Source organism: Rissa tridactyla, chromosome 11 (assembly GCF_028500815.1).
Source record: "Rissa tridactyla isolate bRisTri1 chromosome 11, bRisTri1.patW.cur.20221130, whole genome shotgun sequence".
Classification (NCBI taxonomy): Eukaryota; Metazoa; Chordata; class Aves; order Charadriiformes; family Laridae; genus Rissa; species Rissa tridactyla.
The window spans coordinates 19,572,087-19,594,959 of record NC_071476.1 but is presented as its reverse complement, the minus strand read 5'-3'; the positions used below and the strand labels follow the sequence as shown (position 1 = coordinate 19,594,959).

General features: G+C 49.6%; 1 protein-coding gene across 9 annotated transcripts in view; it reads left to right on the top strand.

Annotated features, from left to right (window-relative positions):
• SIL1 (SIL1 nucleotide exchange factor) overlaps positions 1–22,873 on the top strand; it is a 99,340-nt gene that overhangs the window by 34,532 nt on the left and 41,935 nt on the right. For 8 of the 9 annotated variants that reach the window (XM_054217687.1, XM_054217686.1, XM_054217682.1 and 5 more), the window contains 3 exons: positions 18,375–18,495; positions 19,728–19,824; positions 22,640–22,831. In XM_054217687.1, coding sequence (XP_054073662.1) covers positions 18,375–18,495; positions 19,728–19,824; positions 22,640–22,831 — 410 coding nt within the window. Of the gene's footprint in view, positions 1–6,971; positions 7,051–18,374; positions 18,496–19,727; positions 19,825–22,639; positions 22,832–22,873 lie in introns of all 9 variants that reach the window. The other variant, XM_054217689.1, reaches the window with a different exon arrangement.

Below are 22,873 nucleotides of genomic sequence, written 5' to 3'. Positions count from 1 at the left end.
GATTTCACCCCATTAATCCCAACTCTGTGGGCACGGCCAGCCAGCCAGTTTTTAACCCAGCGAAGAGTACACTTGTCTATGCCATGATTCTCCAGCTTCTCCTGGAGAATGCTGTGGGGGATGGTGTCAAAGGCCTTACCAAAGTCCAGACAGACAACGTCCACAGCCTTCCCTGCGTCCAGAAGGCGGGTCGCATGGTCACCGAAATGGCTATAAACCAGGCGACAGAGGTGTTTGAGAGTCAAGCGGCTCTTTTTGTACAACAGGCGGAAGTTAGGCTGCGTTTGCCAAAATATTTTCAAACTTAGCTTTAATGGTGCTCTGACTGGTGGTGTTATAATGTAAGCGTAGCGTTAGTGAAGAGATTAAGTATGTATCGGCTGCATAGCAGTCGACGTAAGCAGTGTGGAATCGTTCACACGGTTAAATTTACATTGTTTGGAGGGCAAAAAGTGCTTTGAAATAGGAGACTGTTTCCCCGAGAGGGGATCTCCCATGCTTCTCTTTTTATCTTCTTTCTGCCAAACCAGGGATGCTGCGAGCGTGCGAGCTGCTAAGAGATGGTTAAATGTGTGCCGGGCGATGAGGAATATCTTGCTATGGTTTTCTGTGCAAGCATGCGATATTTTCTGTAATAACATTAATAACCTTCACGTGGCTGTTTAGAAGGATGAACCTTGTTAAAGAAGTAGTATTTAATAACGGGCCTATTTTTATCTCTGTCTTTATCTAGCAGTCCGCACAGTTATTTCAAGCTTGTAACAGTGCTTTAGAAGAAAAATGTTTTCCCTTCTGGAAAACATTTTGGGAGTGCATACAGCCTTGGTTATCTCGGATTTCCAGTCTGGGTATCTTCCCTCTTCCTTCCAGAGCAAGCAAGCCAGACCACGACCTTGGCTCCAACATTTTTATCAGGTGTTACGGGAAAGTGTTTTTTTCAAAAGCGTGACTTGGATTCCAGAGTCACTTCAATGGTTCCGAAGGTTTGACCGAATATAATCAGAGCAACTCCCTTACACTTCAAATGCAGGATGGTGTTTTGTGGGATGAGCCTTCCCAGCATTGCAACGCGCCCTTGCTTAGCCGCGGGTCCGACCTCCATCCCTATGAAACCCCGGGGGTTGCTTCATGGCCGCGAAAGCATTGAATTCCCCCCAGAGCACCATCGTGGATGCTGGGGATCAGACAAATCATCCAGCACATTGAAACAAACGTCCCCGCTTTACCCAAACAGCTTCCTTAAACATCTCAAGGAAGCTTCTGAGTTAAAAAATAAATATATGTCTCTGGTTTTCCAGCTCTGCTTTACCAGCATAAGCTTGGGAAAGAAATGTAATCTCCTTGGGTCTGTCCTGATGTTTTGTAGAACTAATTCCCATTTATTGCAAGAACCCTTACAACGCTATATTCCAGTTTAATTTTTTATTATGTGTTTACATTTTGGAAGGAGAAAGTGTGGTGGCGTTGGAAATTCTAATTAAGGATAACATTTCAGATTCAAAAGCTCTTTCTTCAGTCCCGAGATTCTTTCTCTTGATTTTTTTCTGCCTGCTCCTTAAGACGGCAGGAAGTTTTGCTTGGGTCATTCGCTTGCAACAGGATGTTTTCTGCATCCTGAATTAATGTATGCAGTCTGTCACTTGGTATTTCTTCTGTTCTTCTGCTGGAGATCTCCCAGGGTTGCAAAGACCTTGCAAGCGGCAATGGCACTAACAGGAATGTGCCTGTGATCCTGCAAAGTAAAAGAGGAAACATTAAGCTGCCTGTCTCTCCCGTCACTGCAGGGTGTGAGTAAATAGATCTAATCAACAATTTACATTTTACCCCTGGACCAGGTTTTATTTTTAGGATTTGTCATTCAGCCCAAGCGAAACCTTTCCCTTTCTGTCTGGCGGCGTTTCTGAAAGCACCTTTACGTTATCATCAAGACTGTATTTTAAGATGCATTTGCATTTTGATGTAATCTGTTGCTTTTTGTATTTGAAACAAAGCCCGATTGTTCTTCATTAATTATACTATCATTTAACCTGCTAACCAGGGTGCTACTAATTACAGTTATCTCACTGTTCTGCACTCGATAACATGCAAAAATGATTAGGCCTCTCTCTATCTTGATTCACTAGAGCTGTAACGAGGTGGCAAATTATGAAGGTTTTTCCGGGTATTGTGAAGGTGTTTACAGACTATATGATAGGAAGCTGGGAGGAGTGGGAGCTGCGCCTTCAGAGGGACCTCGACACCACAAACAGAAACAGAAGAAACCGTTTAAACACAGGAAAATCCATTTTACTGTATTGATTGAGCACTGGAGCAGGTCAACTCCATCAGAGTGGTTGCGGAGTCTCCATCCTAGGAGACGTTCAAAACCCAACTGGACGCAGTCGTGGACAAGACAACCTGCTCGAGGTGACCTTGCTTGAGCAGGGCTTGGACGGGGTGATCTCCAAAGATGCCTTCCAACTTTGACTGATCTGTGGTGCTCTATGGCAGAGGGTCTCGTGGTGGGCTTCACAGAGAGATGCAAATCCTATTGGTGGTGCTGACTGTCCCCCTTGCTAACACCAGCTGAAACCTGAACGGAGCAAACATGGGAAGAGTTACTGGAGACCTCTCTGAAGAGAGGCAGCAGAAAGTGGTGTCTGAGACCAGGTGCTAGGGAGCTGCAGGGCCCAGCAGGGCTGGAGCCAGGAGCCAGAGGCTGGAATGAAGGTGCCCCATGGGACCAGAGCCTTTGTTGGAAGATAAGCCAAGAGCCTTTTCACCTGAGACCTGCTTTATCATCTTTACACCCACTTCGATCTCTTCAGGTGCTCTCCAAACCTTTGCATTACATCCTGAAGTGGAAAGGACATGTCCTGACGGAGGAGCAGAGCGAGGCTGGTGATGGAGGAGAGCTTGTACCTCACCCTGCCGCCTGCGGGGAAAGCCCGGTCTTGCTGGCAAGCAGGAGAGGAGGAAGAGCTTCCAAATGAAGCTGTGTCGGCCAGTGGTGTTAATGCAGCTGCTTTATGAGAAGGAAATGTATACGCTCTCCTTCAGTCACTCCAACAAAGATCCTCAGGTTAGGTCAAACCACCTACGCTGGCTCTTGTTCCTGTTTGCTCTCTGCTCTACTTGGTATGCTGATTTGTCTGTGGTGTTTTTGTTAGGTTTTGGTGTTTGTTTTTTTTTTTTTTTTCCCTGAAGTGAACTAGAGATGGTTCATGCGATTTCTTTTGTCCCCTCTGCAGTGCAGAAGATGCAGGCAGGGTGGGATGATAGCATCTTTATAGTTGTCAAGCATCCATCCGTGCAACCCACGTACAAACTGAGTGCAAAGGTGATTTTCTTGAAGTTTTGCCTGTTGTGTAGTATTCCTAAGACCAGACACTCGGAAAAGCTCCAGAAAGATTGTATCCACGGTCTAAAAGCAAGATACGGGGTCACTGAAGTGCACTGTGCAGTCATAGCTGAGCTGGGAGCCCTGGAAGGGGAGATTTCCTGCACTTCTGGCATGAGGAACTGAAGGACCTCTTGGTTCTCTGTGGTTCTCCATGAGGACCTCCTGATGCCTCACGCAGAGCTTGCTGCGACACTGGGCAGAATCTCGCTGGTGGGGCCGCTCTGCTGTTGCAGGCTGTGGTTCAGCCCAGCAGTGTTCCTAGGGACCGGGCAGCAGTGATGCTTGGTTTTCTTGACGTTCTTCTGCTCTGAAACGTGGCCGTGCATGAAAGTAGCTTCCTGCAATGGCTGACTCTTGTCTGCATCGCTTCCATCAGCGCCGGAGGGACAAAAATACCCTCCCGCTGCATCGCCGTGAGCCCCATGGAGCCAGCACACCTGAGAGACGAGGAGACCGTCTGTACTCTCCCGTGCGTCGCCTGGGCAGTACTGGTTTAATCATTTATCCCTCTTCATGCCACCAAAGCTTCATGTCGGGTGGAGATGTGTGTATTTGAGGTGTGGGGGGGGTGAACCCCAACCGTGAGCTTGTCAGGTGTCAGGCAGGATTTGCAACACTGGCAGCTGGGGAGAAAAACTGTTATTAAGCGTGACACGGCACCTTGGATATAGAAAGCATGGGGAGACAATAAATACAGGCTTCCATAGTGGCATTTTATAGTGTCACTCTTCAGAATTTATTAAGACTTAGTTGCAACGATGCCTGCAGCTTCTTCTGGTTGAATCAGTAACTTCTGTTCATTATCTCCAGCACTTCTTTTGACCTACTGCGTTTAAAAAGAGCGGAAGCATAGGGGCCACCCCAATTACTTTCTTTGGCGGCGGGGTTTTTTGGTGTAAATCCAGCTTTTTTCAGGTTTGCTGCTAGCACCCCAGTCAGGCTGGAGGGACCCAAAATGTGAAGGGTTGGCTTGGTGAGAGCACTGAGAAAGAAACGCAGGCACCGAAGATCTGCATTAATCTCCGCAGCTTCCCGCGGGGAGTGTGCGGCAACGGGAAGAGGAGAGCGGTAGCGAGGAGGGACGCGACTGCCATCTCGGAGCACGTTTGCATGTCTTGTCATCCCACCCTGGTACCGCTCCAGCGTGTGGACGGTCTTGGACAGGCTGAGGGTGGCTGAAGGTGGAGAAGGGTTCACAAGACCTTCCTTAATGACAAAAAGGTGGTTGCGAAAGCCGCAGGCTCAAAGGATGGTTCGCGGTCACTTCTCTGCGGGTGGTGCCACTTGTTTGCTGTTGGGAGCTCGCTGCCTTGTTGGTGCTGAGAACGGTGCCGGCGTTTTTCAGGTGTTCCTCGGTCTACAAATGAAATTGTGTCCATTTCTCCCGTTTTTTTTGTCAAACACAAATCACAGCGGCGGCACGTTTGTGTCCCTTTACCCCCGAGCTCAGCGTTCAGCTCTCCAGCATGGAAGAAAATGAGTTCAAGCTCAACCTTCTGATAATTTATTGTGTTCCTGGTGCTTAAGGGCAAAATTTAAGTTGCCAAAAGCAGATGTTTGCTTGCTCCTTTTTTAGCTCTCAAAGTACTTTCTGTGTGCTTGATTGATGGACGTCCCTGTTACATTAATAGTTGGGCTTTGCAGAAAGCTGTTATTACCAGGAGAATCTGGTGTGGGTTTCAGTTTTTCTTCTTGCATTGAAAATCCATTATTAATGTCTTTTTGAGGAAGAAAAAAAAAAGCTTTCAATTCCGGCATTTTGCTTTACTTTCTCAGGCTCCTTCGTAACTCTCTTCTCTGAGGCACTTTTAAAATCAATATTACAAGTGTTCTTTATATTTTACTGTGTGGTTGAGGGTTTTTGCGTCTTGCTATTGATTTCTAATTGTGTTGCAGGACACCTGGGTGCGCGCAGTTTGCCACGTGACGGATTGCTTTGTATGTGTCTTCCTGATCATCGCGGAGTTGGCTTTTTGCGTGTCCCCTCTTGCAGGATGCTGCTGCTGAGCCTGGAAGCTACCAGGACAGTTTTGCCGGCTTGTACCCACGAGTGCAGTCTTGAGACTCGGAACGTGTGACCATTCATTTAACGGTGGTTTTGATTTTGGTTTTCTATAGGATGTGGAGGTATGCTTGTGAGGTCTCCTCTTTTGCGTAGCCTTTGCAGAGTTGTTCTGCCCTGGCTTCTCAGGCACCTTTGTGTTCTGCATTGTAGGAGCTTAAGAGGTTGTCCTGGTTTTGTCTGGGGTGGCCATAATGCATCTTCCGCTCTTTGGATCGGTGCTGGCGTGAGCTCTGACGTTGCTTCTTGGATCAGCTCTGCTAACAGGCCTTGGCATTTCAGAGGTGCAAAGTCCGAGTCTCGATGAAATAATATGAAAACACAGGCCACGTCTGTAGCTCCTGTAAAGTTGGATTTGCGGATATAGGCCCTTGCAGCGTGGTGGAACATGGGCACATCTGAGAGCTTGTTGGGACCAAAGGAGGCTGTGAGGAGCGACACGACGGTGGCCAGCACGGTCCTCCAAAATGCATCCGTCACTCCAGGTGCCTGCCGAAGAGGAGAGAGGACCACGCGTGTGTGTGCGTATGTGCATGTGGCAAGTCCTGAAAGCACGAAGGAGCAAGAGCAGCCACAGAAGTTTTCTGCGCAAGGAGGGTTTCCATGTGCCTCAAGCTCTTGTGAAGCCGGGTGGTGGGCTCGTTCCGAGCCCTCTGTGCATTGGCAGCACAGGCTCCACGTCTGCCGCGCGCGTTGGTTGTGACGATACACAATACGTAGGTGGTCTGGGTATACAGCAAATCGCTGCCAGCGGGATTGGGGTGCTTGCTTGTCAGGCTTCTCTTCAGTGAGGTTCAACTCCTAGGCACGTAAAACACACTGTGCTTCATGGAGGCCAGTTTTTTAGCTTCTAAAGAAAAAAGTTGCTGTAGTTTATCCATCCGTCCTGGGGATCAGAGCGAAAAGATGGCAGAGGCGCTCGGTACCGTGTCTCTGGAGGAGCAGCACAGAGCGCGGATGTTTTCGACACGCTCGTAGAGGACACGGGCAGCCTGAGATCTTCCTGGGTCCAGCGCTGCCGCCGTTTGCTGGAGCCGGCAAGCGGGAGGGGGATGGCATGCATAACTACGGGCAGGCTTTGACCTTGCCGCTGGAACTTAGTTAGCAATTCTGTTGATGTTCTGGAAACGAAAATATAATTCAGGCCACCTTCTCCTCCAAGCTGACCCTGAGAATCTGGGAGGAGAGGAACTACTGAATAATTAGGGTCTTTTTTTTTTTTTATTTTTGCTAGAGTTACTGCTCAGTGCTGAAGAGTGCTGTAAAGTGTCATTAGTTTCCTTGAACTTATTGGTCCAAGTGTACTTTGCATTAATATAATTACGTAAATTGCAGTGTCATTAATCACATTGTGTGCTGCAGCGTATCACTGTCTCGCCTTATTTTGCGGGTGCTTTGGCTGGTGGGAACCCATGTAACCCTGGCCGGGGGGGAAGGCTGTGGCTGTAGCACTCCCCCCCACCCCCCCCGGACTCCTCTACCTGTTTTAATTCATTGTTTTTTAATTGCACGGCTTTACCCTGTAAGATGCGGGCGCATTTGCCACGACTGCGGAGAGCAGCCACGCTGCTGCGGAGGAGGGCAGCTGGGACAGAGCCGGGGAAAGGTAGGTTTGTCGCAAGGGATTTTTGCCGTCCCACATCCCTGCTTGCTGCCGTTTCGTTTTGGGTCCATAGAGGTCCCGGCACGGTGGAGCCCAGGCTCCTGGTGTTGCAGTAAATACGCAGATCCTGAGCTCTTGCGCAGGGGACCGCTGCAGGGCCGTTTGATGATGCTGTGGCTCTGTCTCCGTGGCAGAGCTCTCAGCCTTCCTGGCAATGTAAATTCTCCTGGCTGCATGCTAAAATTACACTGAGTTATTGATTTATCTTTGAGAGGATTTCCTTCCCGAGGGACATTTCTGGCCGTTGTAATGATTTAGTTCTTCTGCGAGCGCAGAATCCCGAGCGGAGCAGAGCCACGCTCCTGCCCACGAGTCTGCAGCCCGGGGGTCGCGCTCCCACAGGCTTCCTCCGCAAGCTGATTTCTATTCCAAAACCAAGGTTATTCTGCTGTTGCTTCCAAGTGACAACTGCAAATAAAAGGGCATTTTCAACTTCGCACCAAGCGAGCTGCAAGTCTCAGAGTAGCCTTTATGCCACGGGAGCCAGCGTGGTTACCCCGGACTTGTTGCAGCCGCAGCTCTTGAGGCTGGCATGTGGGAAGTGTGAAACCATGCCAGCATTAACGCACCCGGGCTCCTGGGAATGTTGTAATGCTTTAAAGTAGTGTATGATGGGAGCGGGATTGTGCAAACATTTTTTTTTTTTTCCCCGAAGATGCAGGGTACAGCCTCTCTTTTTGTGGTTTTTGTTTGGTTTTTTTGGTTTTTTTTTTTCGCTTTCTGCTGACTTGCCCATGGAGCATCTCTGAAAATCAGGCTAGGCAAGATCGATTTTGACCTCCTGCTTGAACCCCGGAGGAGGCAAAACCGATTCTCTGCTTCTACCACCCCTTTTCTCCCCTTAGCCCTGAAATCGTAGTCCACTGGTTGCAGCTCGACTGGTGAGCGCCATCAGTAGAAGGACCCAACCCTTCAGGAGTTGGGTCGAATGTTTTACCCGATATCTCTGGAAGGGAAATGTGTCCCTCCTCTCTCTGTGTCCCTGGATCCCATCTGTGTCCCTGGGTGTCCATCTCCAGTGATGGCCCATCTCCAGCATGGATTCCTTGATCTAACCCCATGGTGAATGTGGATCCGAACTCAGCTGCAGTGTGTGCGCTGATGAACCGCGAGGCTGCTCGCGCACGCGGTGTTATAAAACAGCATCCCCTCATTAGGCTCGGGGAGAACGTCGATTTATTTTCCTGTGAACCAAGCGTGGCACAACTACTTTCTTTCTCAGTGATCTATCTGCAAGATAAAACAAGTCCTTAGCGTCTATCTTAAATACTGCAGTGTTGACAAGTTCTCTTGACAAAAATTAGGCTAATGTTCCCTACGACTGCATTAGCTATAGGAAGGAGGCTTTAAATTGAGGCTTAGGAAAGCACTATACCAACGCTCTCTCCAAGGCATCTTCGTATTCCAGCTTTTATTATTCAAATTCGTTCTCACTATAGCTTGGCAGCGTAGCTGGCGGACGAGTTTATCCAATACGTTCTGCTAGTCTCGCAGCCGGGCGGTTGGGATCAGGCACCTTTCAGCGTTGAAGCGGGGGAATGTTGTCCAACCGTCTGCAGACCCGGGCCCTCTTGGCCTCTGGGGGATGCTCTGGGCTCGGGGGAACGTTGGTGCCGGGATGTTGCTGCGACCACTGGTGTGAAAGCGTGCGATGAGCCAGCCGACACGCATGGAGTAGAGACGCAATCTGAGGCCATAAGCCGCACGCCTTGCCAGCAGCACCGCATGTCCTGAAATGCTCCCGGTGGTAGCTGGAGAAAGGGAGTTTGGTCTTCTGCTGTTGAACATGTCTTATCTTTTCAGTATCGGCCTTGACTGAGTCATAAACGCAGAAGCTGAGGACAGGAACAGAGATCGCTGAGACTGGGTTGTGAAGACCCCTTCTCAAGCTTCCCAGCCTTCCCCCTGAAAATAGGTTCTTTTTTGCCCCTTTTTCCTCCTGTAGCACGATCTTAGGCTTCAGCTCCTCATTACCAACTGTGGATTAACTGTGGCCAGTTTAGACCTCCTGGTTTTCCCTCTGATGTTGGTCCTGATGGATTATCCCTCCCTAGAGAGCAGTTGTGTCCTTTCCATGCCTCCATGTTGCTGGGTTCTCTGGGCGTGGTTTTCTCTGCCTTTACGTCCATCTGTGGTGGCCATCAAAACGGTTACTGGAGAGAGGAACAGAGGCTCTCTGAGGGTGACGGATGTGGAAGACAGCTGTGGTTGATGATGTTCTGGAGGTGGTTGATGATGTTCTGGAGGTGCTAATCTCTGTCATAGTAAAGAAGGCAATTGTGCCTGGCTCAAAAAGGTATTAGATGCCTAAAATTTGGCAGGATGAACATCATCCTCAGTTCATTTTGTCAGGTTCTTAATTCTCCTGGTCATCCCCCTCGTCCTTCTCTGCCTACGTTCTGCATTGATCTTCTCTGAAAGTAGATAAGCCTTCGTGTCCCAGGTGGGCTTTCTAGTATAACAAATACACCCGTGGGATGACAATTATTTAATAGGTTGTAGTGACATTATGAAGTACTTAAGGCTTGGGGATAAATAACTTGGTGAGCTGGAGAGGGATTAAACCAGGCTTTTGTAAATAACGTTTCTCTCAGATGTTGACTTGGCGACATGGTGAGACAAAGGTCGCTCCGTGTCTGTGCCGCCCAGCGTGCCGTTGGATAGCCGAAATAATCGGACTGGGGCCGGACACCATCAATTCTCCGCTTTTCTGCTGCTGCCCAGACCTTTGTGGGATTAAACTCTCTAAACTGCTGCAGTTCACAGAATCGAGCCCGATATCAAAAGAGAAAATGAATTAAGTGCTTCGTATTGAATCCCTAAGCACATGCATCACGCTGTAACCGAGGCTGGGTGGTAATGCATCAGAAATGACTGGCTTGAAACTGGAGATAAGCGTTTGCTTATAAAGTGAAAACACGTGTTTTTGCCAATTTTACAAAAGGGCAACCCTTCCTCCTCCTTCCCCCCTATTATTATTTTTTTTTTTTTTTTTTTTCCTGGTATACTTCCCACCGTTGCGGTGCAAGTGAGGGAGAAGCCTTTGTGGAGAGGGAGGTGGAAGGGCAGAAGCACTTGTTGCGAGGAGCTCTTCGCCATATGAAGCTTTTCTATATTGGCAGCAGCGGAAGATACATCAACAGATGCTAAAGCAGCGACTCCCATCAGAGAGGCACCATATGTCCTCTCCCGTCGCTCCTTCCCGAAGAGCCTTCCTCCCCAGGCACCTCGCTAGCATCCGCCTTCGCTTCCATTGCTTACTATCTCAGAGCATCCCGGAAAGCGGCCGACACCTGGTGGGAGTTACGCGCTCTCGTCCTCGGGGGTTGTTTGGTGGGTTTTTGGGGAGCTTTGCTGTCTGCACGCCCCTGCACGAGGCTGGGCTACGCGCAGAATAATCTCTTTGGCCCCCGGCGATGGTGGGTGTGAGTTAAATGGACCCGATCTGACAGCCTCAACCGGAGTCCGTCGATCCTCGCCGCCGGGTTTGCCTGCCTCTCCCTCCCCTTCTGCTCTCCCGCTGCCGGAGCCGGAGGCGAAGCCAAGCGTAGGCAGCGGGTGGATTTGGCAAGAGGCGTTAGGAGCCCGAGCCTGGTGCTCGCGGGGTGCCACCGGTTTGAATAACTGGACTCAGGGCCCCTGGCGCTTGCTGATCAATGGAGAGAACGTAAATACCGGTGCCGTGGGAGAGCGCTGGATCGGTTTAAAATGGCATTTGTAAGTGGTCGTCCAACTGAGTGTCCAAATTTAACTGATGCTTTCACATGTCTAACCAAGTATTACTTACTGGAAAGCCCCTTCCTTGCGACGCTTTGTTCTCTGCTAGCTGCAGATCGAATCACGGAAGGAGGGATTTGATTCTGGAGTCATTTTAAAAGACGTTTTCATTATATCTGCTGAGGGAAACAAATTACAGAGAAGACCTCTCAGCACTAGGACAAAAGAGCGGCTCTAAAACCCTTTTCGGGTGAAGAAATGTTTTGAGCTGTAGGGCTGATGGATGCTGTTTAAAGACATGGTCATTACTGCAGCAAGCAAGCGGTTGACATTAAAAATCAAAGGAAGTTCTCCCAAGGTTTACTGTGAGCATGTGTCTCCCTGCAACCCTGGTTTCGCGGAGCCCTTAGCACCCCGAGTCCACACAGTGACCTCTGTGGCATTAGCCACGGGAAAGCAGTAGCCCAGCGAGCACCAGTAAGTAGCTTCTCTCCTGCTAAATGAGAAACTGGAATGGAAATGGCCCTTTCTCTGCACCCTGTTTGACTTAGGGTTCAAGTCCAGCAGAAAGCAGCGCTGCTTCTTTGAGACTTAAGGACGTCAGGCCAGAGCAGGGACGGTGGCGTTTTGTGTTGGGGGGTAGCGGTGCCACGATTTTGGGGTTTTCCCGGGGACGGCTTTGCTGCCAGCAGCGGCGCTGGGCACTGAACTGAGAATGGGTTTGCCCTTGGCGAGCCTGAAAGCATTTCAAGGTGGCTTCTGTCCCCGCTCCGCTGCAGCGTGGTGCGAAAGCGGTGTTGGTGAAGATGTCGTGTTTTAGACATCACCATTTTGAGTGATGGAATTGCAGTATGTTTATTAGCATTGCTTGGAGCATTATATAAAAGGTTTATCAGGTGACCTAACCAACTAAAGTGTCTTTTGCCTGAAACAGCCTTGAATTTTTTTAAGTTTTTTGTAACTGTTTGTTCAGGCTCTCAGCAATTCATCACGTTCAGGCGTTTCTGGAGGACGTTGGTGTGGGTTGCTGCCGAGAGTTAAATACCCATGGCTTGGGGATCAGGCCCTGCCGGCTCAGTGTTTGTCTGCGTGCTCTGGGAGGCAGGAGAAAACAGCAGTTTGAGTTTGCTCGTGCTGTAAGGACAAAACTCCCCTCTCATGGTTTCCTCTGTAATCCCCGGGAAGAGGAGGACGTCTCTTTATCCTTGTTGGTCCTTTGCACGCAGCAGGGTACCGTGATAAGACAAAATAACGGTGGTAAAACCAGCCTGCCGCCACCAGGGCTTTGGATTTGCAGGCAGAGGCAGCGCGGCCGGCAGCCTCTGGGAGAAGTGGCATGGTGGGTCACGGCAGGGGTTCATCCAGCATCCCGTCCCCTGCAGGTGCTGCCAGCACGTGCTTAAGCAACAGTTTAAGAACATGCTGATTATAAAAGAGTTTTCTCTGTAATTAATTACAGTAGGTAATTAGAGCCCCTGCTGTTGCTGATGGTGTGGACCTGAGAGACCAGAGGCGGTGCCCAGGGTGGTGCTTCTCAAAGGATGCGCCGCGCTCAACAGGCGGCGGCGGTTTCCCAGCAGAAGCACAGACCTGATGGAAACGAGCGCTGCAGGTGAAGTGGCTTTGTGCAAAGCGTTTCGTCTGGCGTCGTAGGGGTTCCTGCTTGAAATGGTGGACGCGGGTGTCAGAGCTGTCTCACCGCCTGCGCTGCAGGCGAGCTACGCTGGGAAACGCCGGGGGATGCTGGGGCGGCTTCTGGGGGAAGTTTCCAGGTCCGATGCTGTTAAACCTCTCCGCCAGCTATCTGGATGAGGTGATATATAGCATATTAATGACCTTTTCCGGTGGCACTTAATTGGGAGAGGCTGCGAGTGCCAGAAAGCGAACTAATACAAAAGGCTGTAGATAAGTGAAAAAGGGGCAGGAAGTAGCAAAATGAGATTCAGGCTCGCTCTGGGCTTCCTCTTCCCACCAGTAATCCATCTCCTCTTGACCCGTGTCTTATACACATCTTCCTTTCCTTTTGTATGTAAAAATGTTCTGTTTTGAAATAACAAGCAATCCAAGGAGTGGTATGACTCACCCTTATAGAAAAAAAAAAAATAATAAAAAGAAGACAGGCTCTGCTGCTTCCTCGCTTGACAGCGCTAACCGGAGAGTCCGGAGTCAGAGCACGCACCGAGCCCCATCAGACCGGGGCTGCTTCATCTGTTTTCCTCCGAGCCCCGCGTTTGGCGTGAGAAACAGGCGCCGTCTTCGTGCGGCCGGAGCACCGTGCTCCTGTGACATCCCGTCCGGCGGCGGGGGCGGGCAGCGTCAGCGAGTGCCGGGGTGGCTGCGTGCCCCTGTGCATGGCAGCGCGGCATGCCCCAGCCTCTCCCATTTACCCACCCGTGGCAGTGGCGGCTCCGGGAGCCGGCAATGCCAGCGATGTGGCAGAGGGGAGCTCTGCTGCTTCCTGGGATTTGTCTCCTTTTGGGTTTGTTGTTTTTTGTTTGTTTTTTTAATCATTATTTTATTAAAGGAGTAGGTACAGTGCCATCAGATAACTTTTTGCAGATGCTCTGTCAGCGTTGTGCAGCCTTATTATTTTTAATATCGCGGCGCTGCCGGTTTGTTTTGCTGGGAACATTCACGTATTGATTCACGGATTCTTTTGTTGCCTGTATTAGAAATAAAGTCCCTTTTCCCCTCGCTCCCCTGCGCCGAGAGAAAACAAAGAGTAAAGAACTGTAGATGCTATCTGACGCTCACTCAGATACCAAGGTGATTTCTGAGAACTGTGGAGCCGGTTACTGACTCATAACTGTGGCTTGTTTTCACACCGTTAATAGGTTTATATTTATTTTTGCGATGGCAAATGAGGACTCTCACTTGGGGAGAAACCAGGGGATCTGCCTCGCTGAGCTGGATCACCCTTTTTTTCCCCGCTTGGAAAAGCCTTTCCAAGGGAACACTTCCCTGCCGTGGGGGACAATGTGGTGCCAGAAGGTGTTTCTAGAGGGGGAGAATCTCACGTCCTTCTTGGGCTTCTCTTGCTGGGTAGGTCAGTGGGTGGCAGCTTGGAGGCCCAAGGGAGGGGACGAGGAAGCCGCTGCCAGGAGCGTAGTGAGCTGTTGCAGGATCCCAGTGTGAGATTTACGTGTCTGTGTATGATGCAAAACTTCCCCAGGTATTTTTGATGCCTGTTGCTGCGTGGTGCGCTGGGGCTCAGCCTGGAGATGCAAAACCACCTGTGGCCAGCGCTAAATGGAATGACGTACTGGGAAGGAGCCGCTGAAGAGGATGAGACCTTTTTTCTTTAGTGAGGAAACACGGGTGGTCATTTGGTTGGTCTAGAGAAGGAGAGATGGGGTTACTTGGATATTACTACGTGATGCATCTTCAGCACAGCAGCCCTCTGCTTTTAGTTATCCTGTATATAATGCGCCTCATTCTTGCCTTAGTTGCCGAGCGTGGTGGAAGCATGTTCTGGTTTCTAGTTGTTTGTTTATTTGTCGGCTTGCTTTCGGCCTCTGCAAAGCTTGATATAGGTGTAGAGCTTCAGTAAACGTACACATAACAGAATAATAGATAACTGTGATTTGGTTTCAAGGCAATAATTTAAGTCGACAGGTTTAGCTGATAACATAAAACACAAGAGAGAAATAGGATCAGTTTATAAATGTCAGCAGAACCCCTGCAAGTGAGCTGCTGCCTTGAAGCCGACTCTGGTGCTGTTACTCCGCCTAATATATTATAAGAAGAAATAAACAGATGTCTGAAAAACTCTGGCTGACCAAGATTAAAAGAAGAGGGCTATAAATTAAATTCTTCCTCTGCGTCACTTTGAGCAGCTTTCAGGACAGACAGAACACATCCAAATTAGCTGAATGCTCGTGCACTGGAAGGACCTCCACAAGCCCAGGTGTTTTTCGGCTGCGGATGCGCGTGGCAGCACCCAGGACGGTTTGTCCGGAGAGCGGTCTAAGTCAGAAAGCGTTTGTGCTTCTGCGATGATAAAGAGATTAAATCAAAAATGGGAATAACGCCGTCCTAGCAGCGCATTGCCACAGGATCAGTGTCTTCTCCGTGGAAAATAAACACTGTCGCTTTGCTCTTTGATGTTTATTCCCAAGAAATACCTTGTCATCCATGCGGTGGCAGGCGTTTGTTAGCCTCTGCCAGTATTTCACCTGGTGGACGCTATCTTTCTGGCTGAGCCACTGCAGGGCAGGCGGGCGGCACGTCCCCGTCAGGGACGCTGGGCGCTCTGCTTAGACCCCATGGCTTCCTCCTCGATCCACCAAGCCAAGCTGATGCAGTAGTGGGTGTTCAACTCTGTGTCGATTGTGGTTTAAAAAATTCCAAGCACGGGCTGGTTTTTAAGTGGCAAAGCGTCCAAAGCCGGTTGTGGGGGAAGGAGTTTGCCGGCTTCCTCCTCCGGCAGCTACAGCCTTTTCTGCAGGTTCACAGAGGGGTTTTCCCAGCTGTTTCTGCTCCCTTGGACCTCCAAGCTGCCACCCAGTCTGGGTAGATGATTCGGAGGTGGGAAATTAATCAGAATGGAAACTCTTCTTTCCCTTTATAAAGAGCGAGGGAACAGGACAGGGTAGGATCTAGCGGCTGTAGGATTGGGAGGTCTCTGGGAAGTGAGACCGTTCAGCTTCATTCGGTAACGCGGATACGCAGTTTGGATAGACGTCGTTTATTTTTCTAAGGTGTCAAGGAGAAAAAAGGTCAATATAAACTTGTTTTTGTGGTTTTTTTTTTAATTGAGTTTCAGTTCCTAAATGGGACTTAATACAAACAATAAGTAAAAAAAAATTAATTCCTCTGGGGGGGGGAAAGCTATTAAGAGTGTGATTCTGTATCAGCAGCACGTGAAGCTGTGTAATTGCTTACATGTGTATCGCTCCCGTGCGTGCTCCCAGTCAAATTATATAGGAATCAGAGACACTCAACTATTTTTAAGGGAAGCGTCTGGAAGCTACATATTGAAACGTTAAAATTCAGGATTTCCGGCTTGCTCGTTGTAAATCGGCAATTTTAATCACATTATTCAAGTCAACCCACCCTCGAAACACTCTTTATAAATAATACTTCAAAATACCCCAAACTTAAACAAGACTGAAGAGTTCATCCTGTCTCAAACCTCTGGCATGTTTTAAGCGGCTACACCAATCTTTTTGCTGAAAACAGAGACGTTTGTCTTGGTTTATTTAATTAAGCGGGATGTTTGTCCTGCTGTGGCGTGAATCTCCGCTGCTGTGCACAGGGGCAAGAAGAAATCCCTGTAGCAATGGAAGCCGCTTAAATACATCAGAGCTGAGATTTCTGCCCTGGGGTTTGGATGGTCTGGGTCAAATCTCACTTAGGACGGTGCGGAAGAAGCAGAAGCAGGAAAGGTTTGTGTCTTCTCTGATGGCAACCTCCTTAATTCGGTTGCGCCGGGTTTGTGAGCTCGCGGGCGCCGGGGTTTACGTTTTCTTTTATTTACGGCTCGCTGAAAATAGAAACTGGGAGGACTGGTCGCACGGGAGTCGCTCAGCCCTTCTGGAGGCTGCTCCCTCGCTTTCCCTTTTGCTGTTTCTTTTAAGCAAAGCCCATCAGCCGCGTTCCTCTCCCCTGGCAACCGAGGGAACTAATGTGGCCAGATGTACCGGGAGCACGACAGCCAGAATATACTGTACTCTTCTAACAGGGACATTTATTTCTGGCTCCATGTGACAATTCAGGAGCTGCTTCAGCGAGTGCTGTGGTTGCAACCTGGGCTGTCCCAGTGCGAGTGTCCCCTCGCTTTCTCCCCGAAGCGCTGGTCGTGCCTGCGGAAGAGGAAGATGTCCTTATGCACCCCGTATGTTCAGCACGTAATGCCATTTTATAATTTTTTTTTTTTTTTTCCTCGCTGGCAGCTCCCTGCCTCGGTGTCTCCTGAAACGGGCAGAGGAGATCTGATGTTGTCCTTTTCTCGGAAATCCTACAAACTCCTTTTTGACGTCCCGGCTGCGTTGCCTGCATCGCCGGCGAGGGGGAAAGCTTGGCTATCGCAGGGAATTTCTGCAAAGCTCACCTTTTCCAAGGGGGAAGACGCTCTTCTAGACAGACGTATAGGTGAAAGCTCCCGCATATCACAAGGAAAGGAGCAGAAGAAGGGTTGGGCCTGTCGATGGAAAGCGTTCCAAGTACGGAGGAGGCATATCCAGCCTGTCCATGCATAGTTTAAGATGATAAGGTCTGTCGCCTCATGTATCCGACCAACGCAACTTCCTACGGACAGGATACGGTGGGGAGAAGGAGGAGCTGTCAGAAATGCACCCTGATTTAATAGGAAATCCTCCAAAATGGATTTTCCTGGGGTTTTTTTTTTCTGGTTTTTTGGTTTTTTTTTTTGTTTTTATTTTTTTTTTTCTAAATGCATTTATACCTGCTGGATGGCTTCAGGCTTTGAAATGTTTTTGTCTGAATTGTGACAAACGCCCCAGTCTTATGTAGGAAGCACCGGGTCCTTTGATCAGTGAAATGTCTCTTTGGTCTTGAAGAGGGGGGGATCAATGCGGTCGCTCCCTAGACTACAGCATTTTGTCTTTGAGTGCCTGTATTTATTGTACGAAATAATTATCCTTGTCTTCGCTTCCCTTTGGTGGGAGATGCTACCTGTCTCCTGCCTGCTGCGTTATTTTATCGAGGCGTCTCTTTAGGTAAAAGGAAACAGATAAAGGAAAGGCTGAATAGGGAAACCTCATCGAGCAAGAGGAACGTGAGCAGCTGTGTGTCTGTCTGTCTGTCTGTCCGTCGGTGTGCGGCTGAGATCTCTCTCTCCCCGCTCTCCTAAGCAGGCGGATTTCTTGCATTGAAAGAAGAGGAAGCGACATCAAGAAGAAGCGACTAAATATTGCCGTCCCTCCATCCCAGTGTGACAGCTGGCCGTCGTGACGTGTTCGTGGCGAATTGTGACCAAGAAAAAACACCCTGAATTTCCCATCTTCTCTGCATTTAAAAGCAAAGCTTAATGTATTCTGTGTATTTTTGTTGGCAGAGCGCAGTGATCATATATTCCTTTTAATACAATATTTCCAAACCAACACAGCCTCGTCTGGGTACACTTGATATTCAGCGTACCTGGCTGTACTCTGCGGTGTGCTTTGATTTCATTTTGGCAGCTGTGTTTTATGCTCTCTACCCCCATCAGAAACCAATTCCCCTTTCTCCGAGAGTCTCCACATCTCCTCCTGATGTGGAGTTTTAGTGCTCTTTTAGAAGTTGGCCCGGGAGGGAGCTGGTGCTCTGCTGGGCTTGGGCTCCCTCCTCCCCCGCGGCACGGAGCCAGCCCGGGGACAGGTTTGGTGGGTCAGGGTGGCATCTCCGCGAGGTTAAAGTGTCACTTGGATCAAAGGGACGTTGGTGGAGGGGGTCAGTGGTGGGGGGCGGATGGCCCGCTCCCTCATCCCGCATGGTGAACAGCTTTTGTGTCTCTTTCTCTCGGGTAGGAACGTGCGCCTTCAGCTCGCCCTTCCTGCGCAAAGCTGAAATAATGCGCGTGTCTAAAGTAACCCAACCTTTGTTTGTAGGTCAGGCCGTTCCTGCAGGGTCACACGTACGATTAAATCTGCAGACGGGAGAGAGAGAAGCCAAGCTCCCAGATAGTGAAAATGGAAAAAGTGACACGAGAGAAGAGAGAAGAAGAAAAAGGTACAGTGATGCAAAGCATCAGGGGTGGGCGGGCTGCGAGTTTCGTGCCTTTTATTAAAGGCCGGGTTCCCTGGTGCACACAATTGCTGTCTCTTCCTGAGACTTCATTGCTGGTTTAAGAGTTCAGCAGTGCTGAAGGCAGAGCCCCGTCCTTTGTGATCCCTTCGGGACGGCAGCAGCAGTGCCCTGAGCGTGGATGCAGAGGCACCTTCATGGCTTCTTGTGCCGTGACACTGACACTAAATTTGCCACGTGGCTTCTTCGAGTGACGTTTATTCCTTTGCGATGTCTGCAGCCGTCTCTCCGAACCTGCTTTCTGAGCTTGAACCGTCAGAGCCGTTGTGAGGGGCTCGGTTTGTGCTGACCTGAGCCAGACAGCACTGTTTGTAACTCGGTGCGGTCGGCAGGCGTGCAGCATTCGCTGGCGCGTCAGCTATTGTCCGCGTTCTCCTTAGATCACACGGCTTCCCCTGCACCCACGTTTTTTAATTTGTTTTAAAAGGTGCTGACTTTCCCCTTGGCGCCCTCCTAACAAAGGCAGGTTTAGTTACTACGGGGAATTTTCTTCCCTGACGAGCGTGGGGTTCGCCACTGCTTCCCTCGCTCCCCCAGTCACTCCGGTTCGGAGGCTCTTTAGCTCCGTCACGCCTCAACAGTTGGCTTTCCTTTTTTCTGTGCAACATCGTTTGTGGCCCAGATAAACGCTCTCTGAAGCAACGAGATGGGCGCAGAGAACAACGCAACATGTTTTTTAGCATTTCTGTGTAATTTCTGGTGGGATTTACCCTTGCCCTAACTTTGTGTACGACGGTCATCAGAACTTCAGCTGTAAATCTCCAGCTAAAGCTTGCAAGTCCTTAACAATGATCTAGCGGCGCAGCGGTGCTGTTTTGTTTTTCCTCTGAAACGTTCCCTGCTTTTCTGTATTGCTACGTGAAATTCAGAGGCATAAATTAATCAGCTGTATTTACTGCATTAGGACTTGAGATTTTGGGTCGGTGTGCAGATTACAGAGCCGTTTTTGATTATCAGGGTGAGCTGTCTGCAAACCGCACACAAAATACAGCACTTGGACGCATCTTTTCTAGCATGCGGAGGTTTGTTGTGTGTTTTAAGTGAGATGCCTGGAAATTTAGCCCTTTCCTCCTGACATTGTCGGTCGCTAGTATATCACAATGAAAATATTATAGATACAACTGTTCACTCGTAAACTCTTTTGTTTCCTCTGCAAGGCTGGGCAAGGTGGATGTTGACTCAAATTCATTCACGTCCCAGGAGCTCAAAAAAGCGTTGGCTAAAATGAAGGAAAGCGAGAAGGCAGAAAGAAAGGTAAGGAAACGATTCCCTGTTTCCGAAGCGATGCACAGTACGCGCATGCCAACGCCCTACGTTGCACGTCTCAGAAATATGGTGGTTAAAGTAATCGCTTGGGAAAATCCTGTGCAGAGCCTTCTGGTGAACGTGGACCTAAAATACCTTTGCTAGGCTGTTAGTGGTAGAGTTCCCTGGGAAGCTCTCACCCTTTTTTGTACTAATCCTGGGTTTCCTGTAAGAATAGGTCCATTTTATTAATTTCAGCCTTAAAGGCCTTGTGTTGCAAGCTGCTAATAAGCACTTAAGTATATTCTCACAGTTCAGGGTGTTTCTCGGTAAAAATTACCCCGTGGGCTGGCAGGGGGAGAGGGGCCGTGGTGGCGGAGCGGGCTGGGATCAGCAGTTTAGCGACGGATCAGCCATCGGGTGCTGCTGCTTCCTGGTCCTTCCTCAAGTGAGCGAGACCTCAACTGGCAAACCAGGCGCATGGTGTCCACGTGACCGTCCACCTGAGCCGTCCAGACACCGAATTTCTTCCTGCCGTTCTTGGCGTACCAATGCTAAAGTCAAGCTATGGGATCTTTCCCGTGAACCCAAAGCACGTATGGTCCATAAGCTCTCCGGCGTGATGCTGCTCCCCTAAGCTTTCTGATGCTGATGTGATTAGACCGGAGTTAATAATGCAAAAAAGTTACTTGCAAACACTTGTGTGAACCCGCGGGCTGATGTCCTTTCTGTTGTTTGGTTGGATTTTTATCCATTGTTTTGATTTATTTATTCAGCTGCCGCTTGGTTCACAAAAATGTGTGCAGATGCCCAAACTGGACTGGATTGCAGCGTGGTGGTATTTGTAAAGGACGTTACTTTGCTACTCGCTCTCCTCCTTGCTTTAGGTTTCTGATCTCACACCCTGGGTAGTAAAACCCAAATGGCCATGGTGAAAGATAGGTTGACGTTTCCTTATATAAGCTCTCATTTTCCAATGTAGTTACAAATAGGCCACAATCCAAAGTAAAAGAGAATGTAAGTGCTACTTTCAGCCCTCTCCAGGCTTGGAGCTGGTCCCCAGCCGCTGGCGTGACACTGGTGGGATGAGATGTGACTCATCAGGTGTAACACAGCCTATTTCCTCTCTTACACTCAGCAGCATTTCCTTAAGCCCTGACTCCTCCTGCTGCTTTGACGCTGTCACAGTCAAAGGAAAACCGAGGTAGGAGTCAAAGCTAGAAAGTCTTGGAGTCGCAGAAAGTCCTTTTCCCCCGTCTTGCACCAGGGCATTATTTTGGTTTCCATAAGGTTATGTAGCAGCCAGCGTTACTGCTGGCAGGACTTTTTGAAATGAGTGTCATTTAAATGCAGAAATTAGCGATACTAATACGTGAAAATAAGCTGTATGTTAAAAAAAAAAACCCGTTAGAATAGCTATTGTCCCAGCAACTGGGCTAAAAACAGCTACATCTAATGGACCTAAAGTACTCCATTTGAAATCGCTCCTGCAGGGAGCAAATTCATCCTTGAAGTAACTGTGTCAAAGTAAATTGAGTTACAGTGAGCCCGCTCCCGTCTGTGCTCCTGCAAAAGCAATTCCGGGCGGTTGGGGTGGGGATGGTGTTCTGCGTTGCCATGTGCTACCTGTAGTAATTAGGCCAGGAGTCATTAGCGCCGATTGTATGGCTGCCGTTAGATCGATAACGCTTTACTTCCATCGCTCTTTTTTTTGTTGTTGCTGTTCTCTGATGGCTGGAGCCCTCGGCTTCTGTTCACGCGTGGGGGAGCGGGGCGGTGCGTGCGGGGGGAGCACTGCGCCTGCAAACCCTCTAGCTGGGGGTCGCTCCTCTATAAAAACACGGTTTGATATTTTCATTTGTGACAGAATCCCTTTCAAAAGGGGCTTTCTCGCTTTCTCCTGCTCTCGGGGCAGCCCGTCTTCAGTCTGGGCTCTCTGCTTCCTCCGTCCCCTGCAGCAGCAGGCTCTGTCCCCGCCTGCCCCAGTGTCACCGGTGCCGATGCTGGAGAATCGGTCCCTGCCAAGCTCTGGAGCTCTCGTAGATCTCTGGCAGAACCTTTTCCTTCTCACCGCGTGCCTTTCCGCAGCTCTCGGTTCATCGCAGCCCTTGGGGTGTTGTTGTACGAGGGAGACGAGCCGTGCTGCGTGACGAGGTATCCCCTGGCCGAGCCCCATGGCACGGCACTCCAGCTGCCCCCACCTCGCAGCCCGTCCCCCGCTTCGCTTTCTGACAGCTTCTGTCCCCGCCAGCAACTGCATATGTTTCCCTGACAAAGCCGTCCTGAAACGCGTTAAATGGTTGGAATGCGTCTTCATACACATCTGAAGAGATCTCCTTGATGCCACCGGCATGGAGTCACTGGGCAGTTCAGGCTGGACGGGACCTCCGGAGGTCTCCGGCTCCAGGCAGGGTCAGCTGTGAGACTCGGGGAGGTTCCTAAAGGCTTTTTACAATCAGGTCTTGAGAACATCGAGTTGTAGGCAAACGGAGTGCTGTTCTCTGTGTGCCTGCCTCTGGGCTTGACGGTGTTTTGGAAAGTATGTAGGACGTAGAAATGGTGGACAAAGCCCTTAGGTACAGGCTCAGCTCCTCGGGGAGTGCTTCCTGGTACCCAAGGTGGGTATCTTACAGATAACGGCGTTCCTGGGCTTCTCAGGAGGACCCTGCAGCACTGCCCTCCTATCTGTGATGCACAGCGGTAAATCGTTTGCATAGACAGCCACGTTCCCCTTGTAAACCTGGGGCTGGGGTTTCTTTCTACATCTTTCTTGACTCTCTTTATCACCTGCCTTTATATCTGGTTTCCTCCTTCTGCTTTCAAGGCTCACGAGGAAGAGGTGAGGAAGAAGTTCCGGCCCATAGAGCAGCTGAAGGAGGAGTTTGAAAAGCTGAACGTGAAGATGGAAACAGATTATGAAATTATGGTTAAATTAATCAGCAAATTCAACAGCTCTGCCTCCACGCTGGATGAAAAAGTAGCGGCGCTTTATGATCTTGAATATTATGTTCACCAGGTAACCAAAATGCATTAGTAACTACCGTGTAAAATCCAAGGG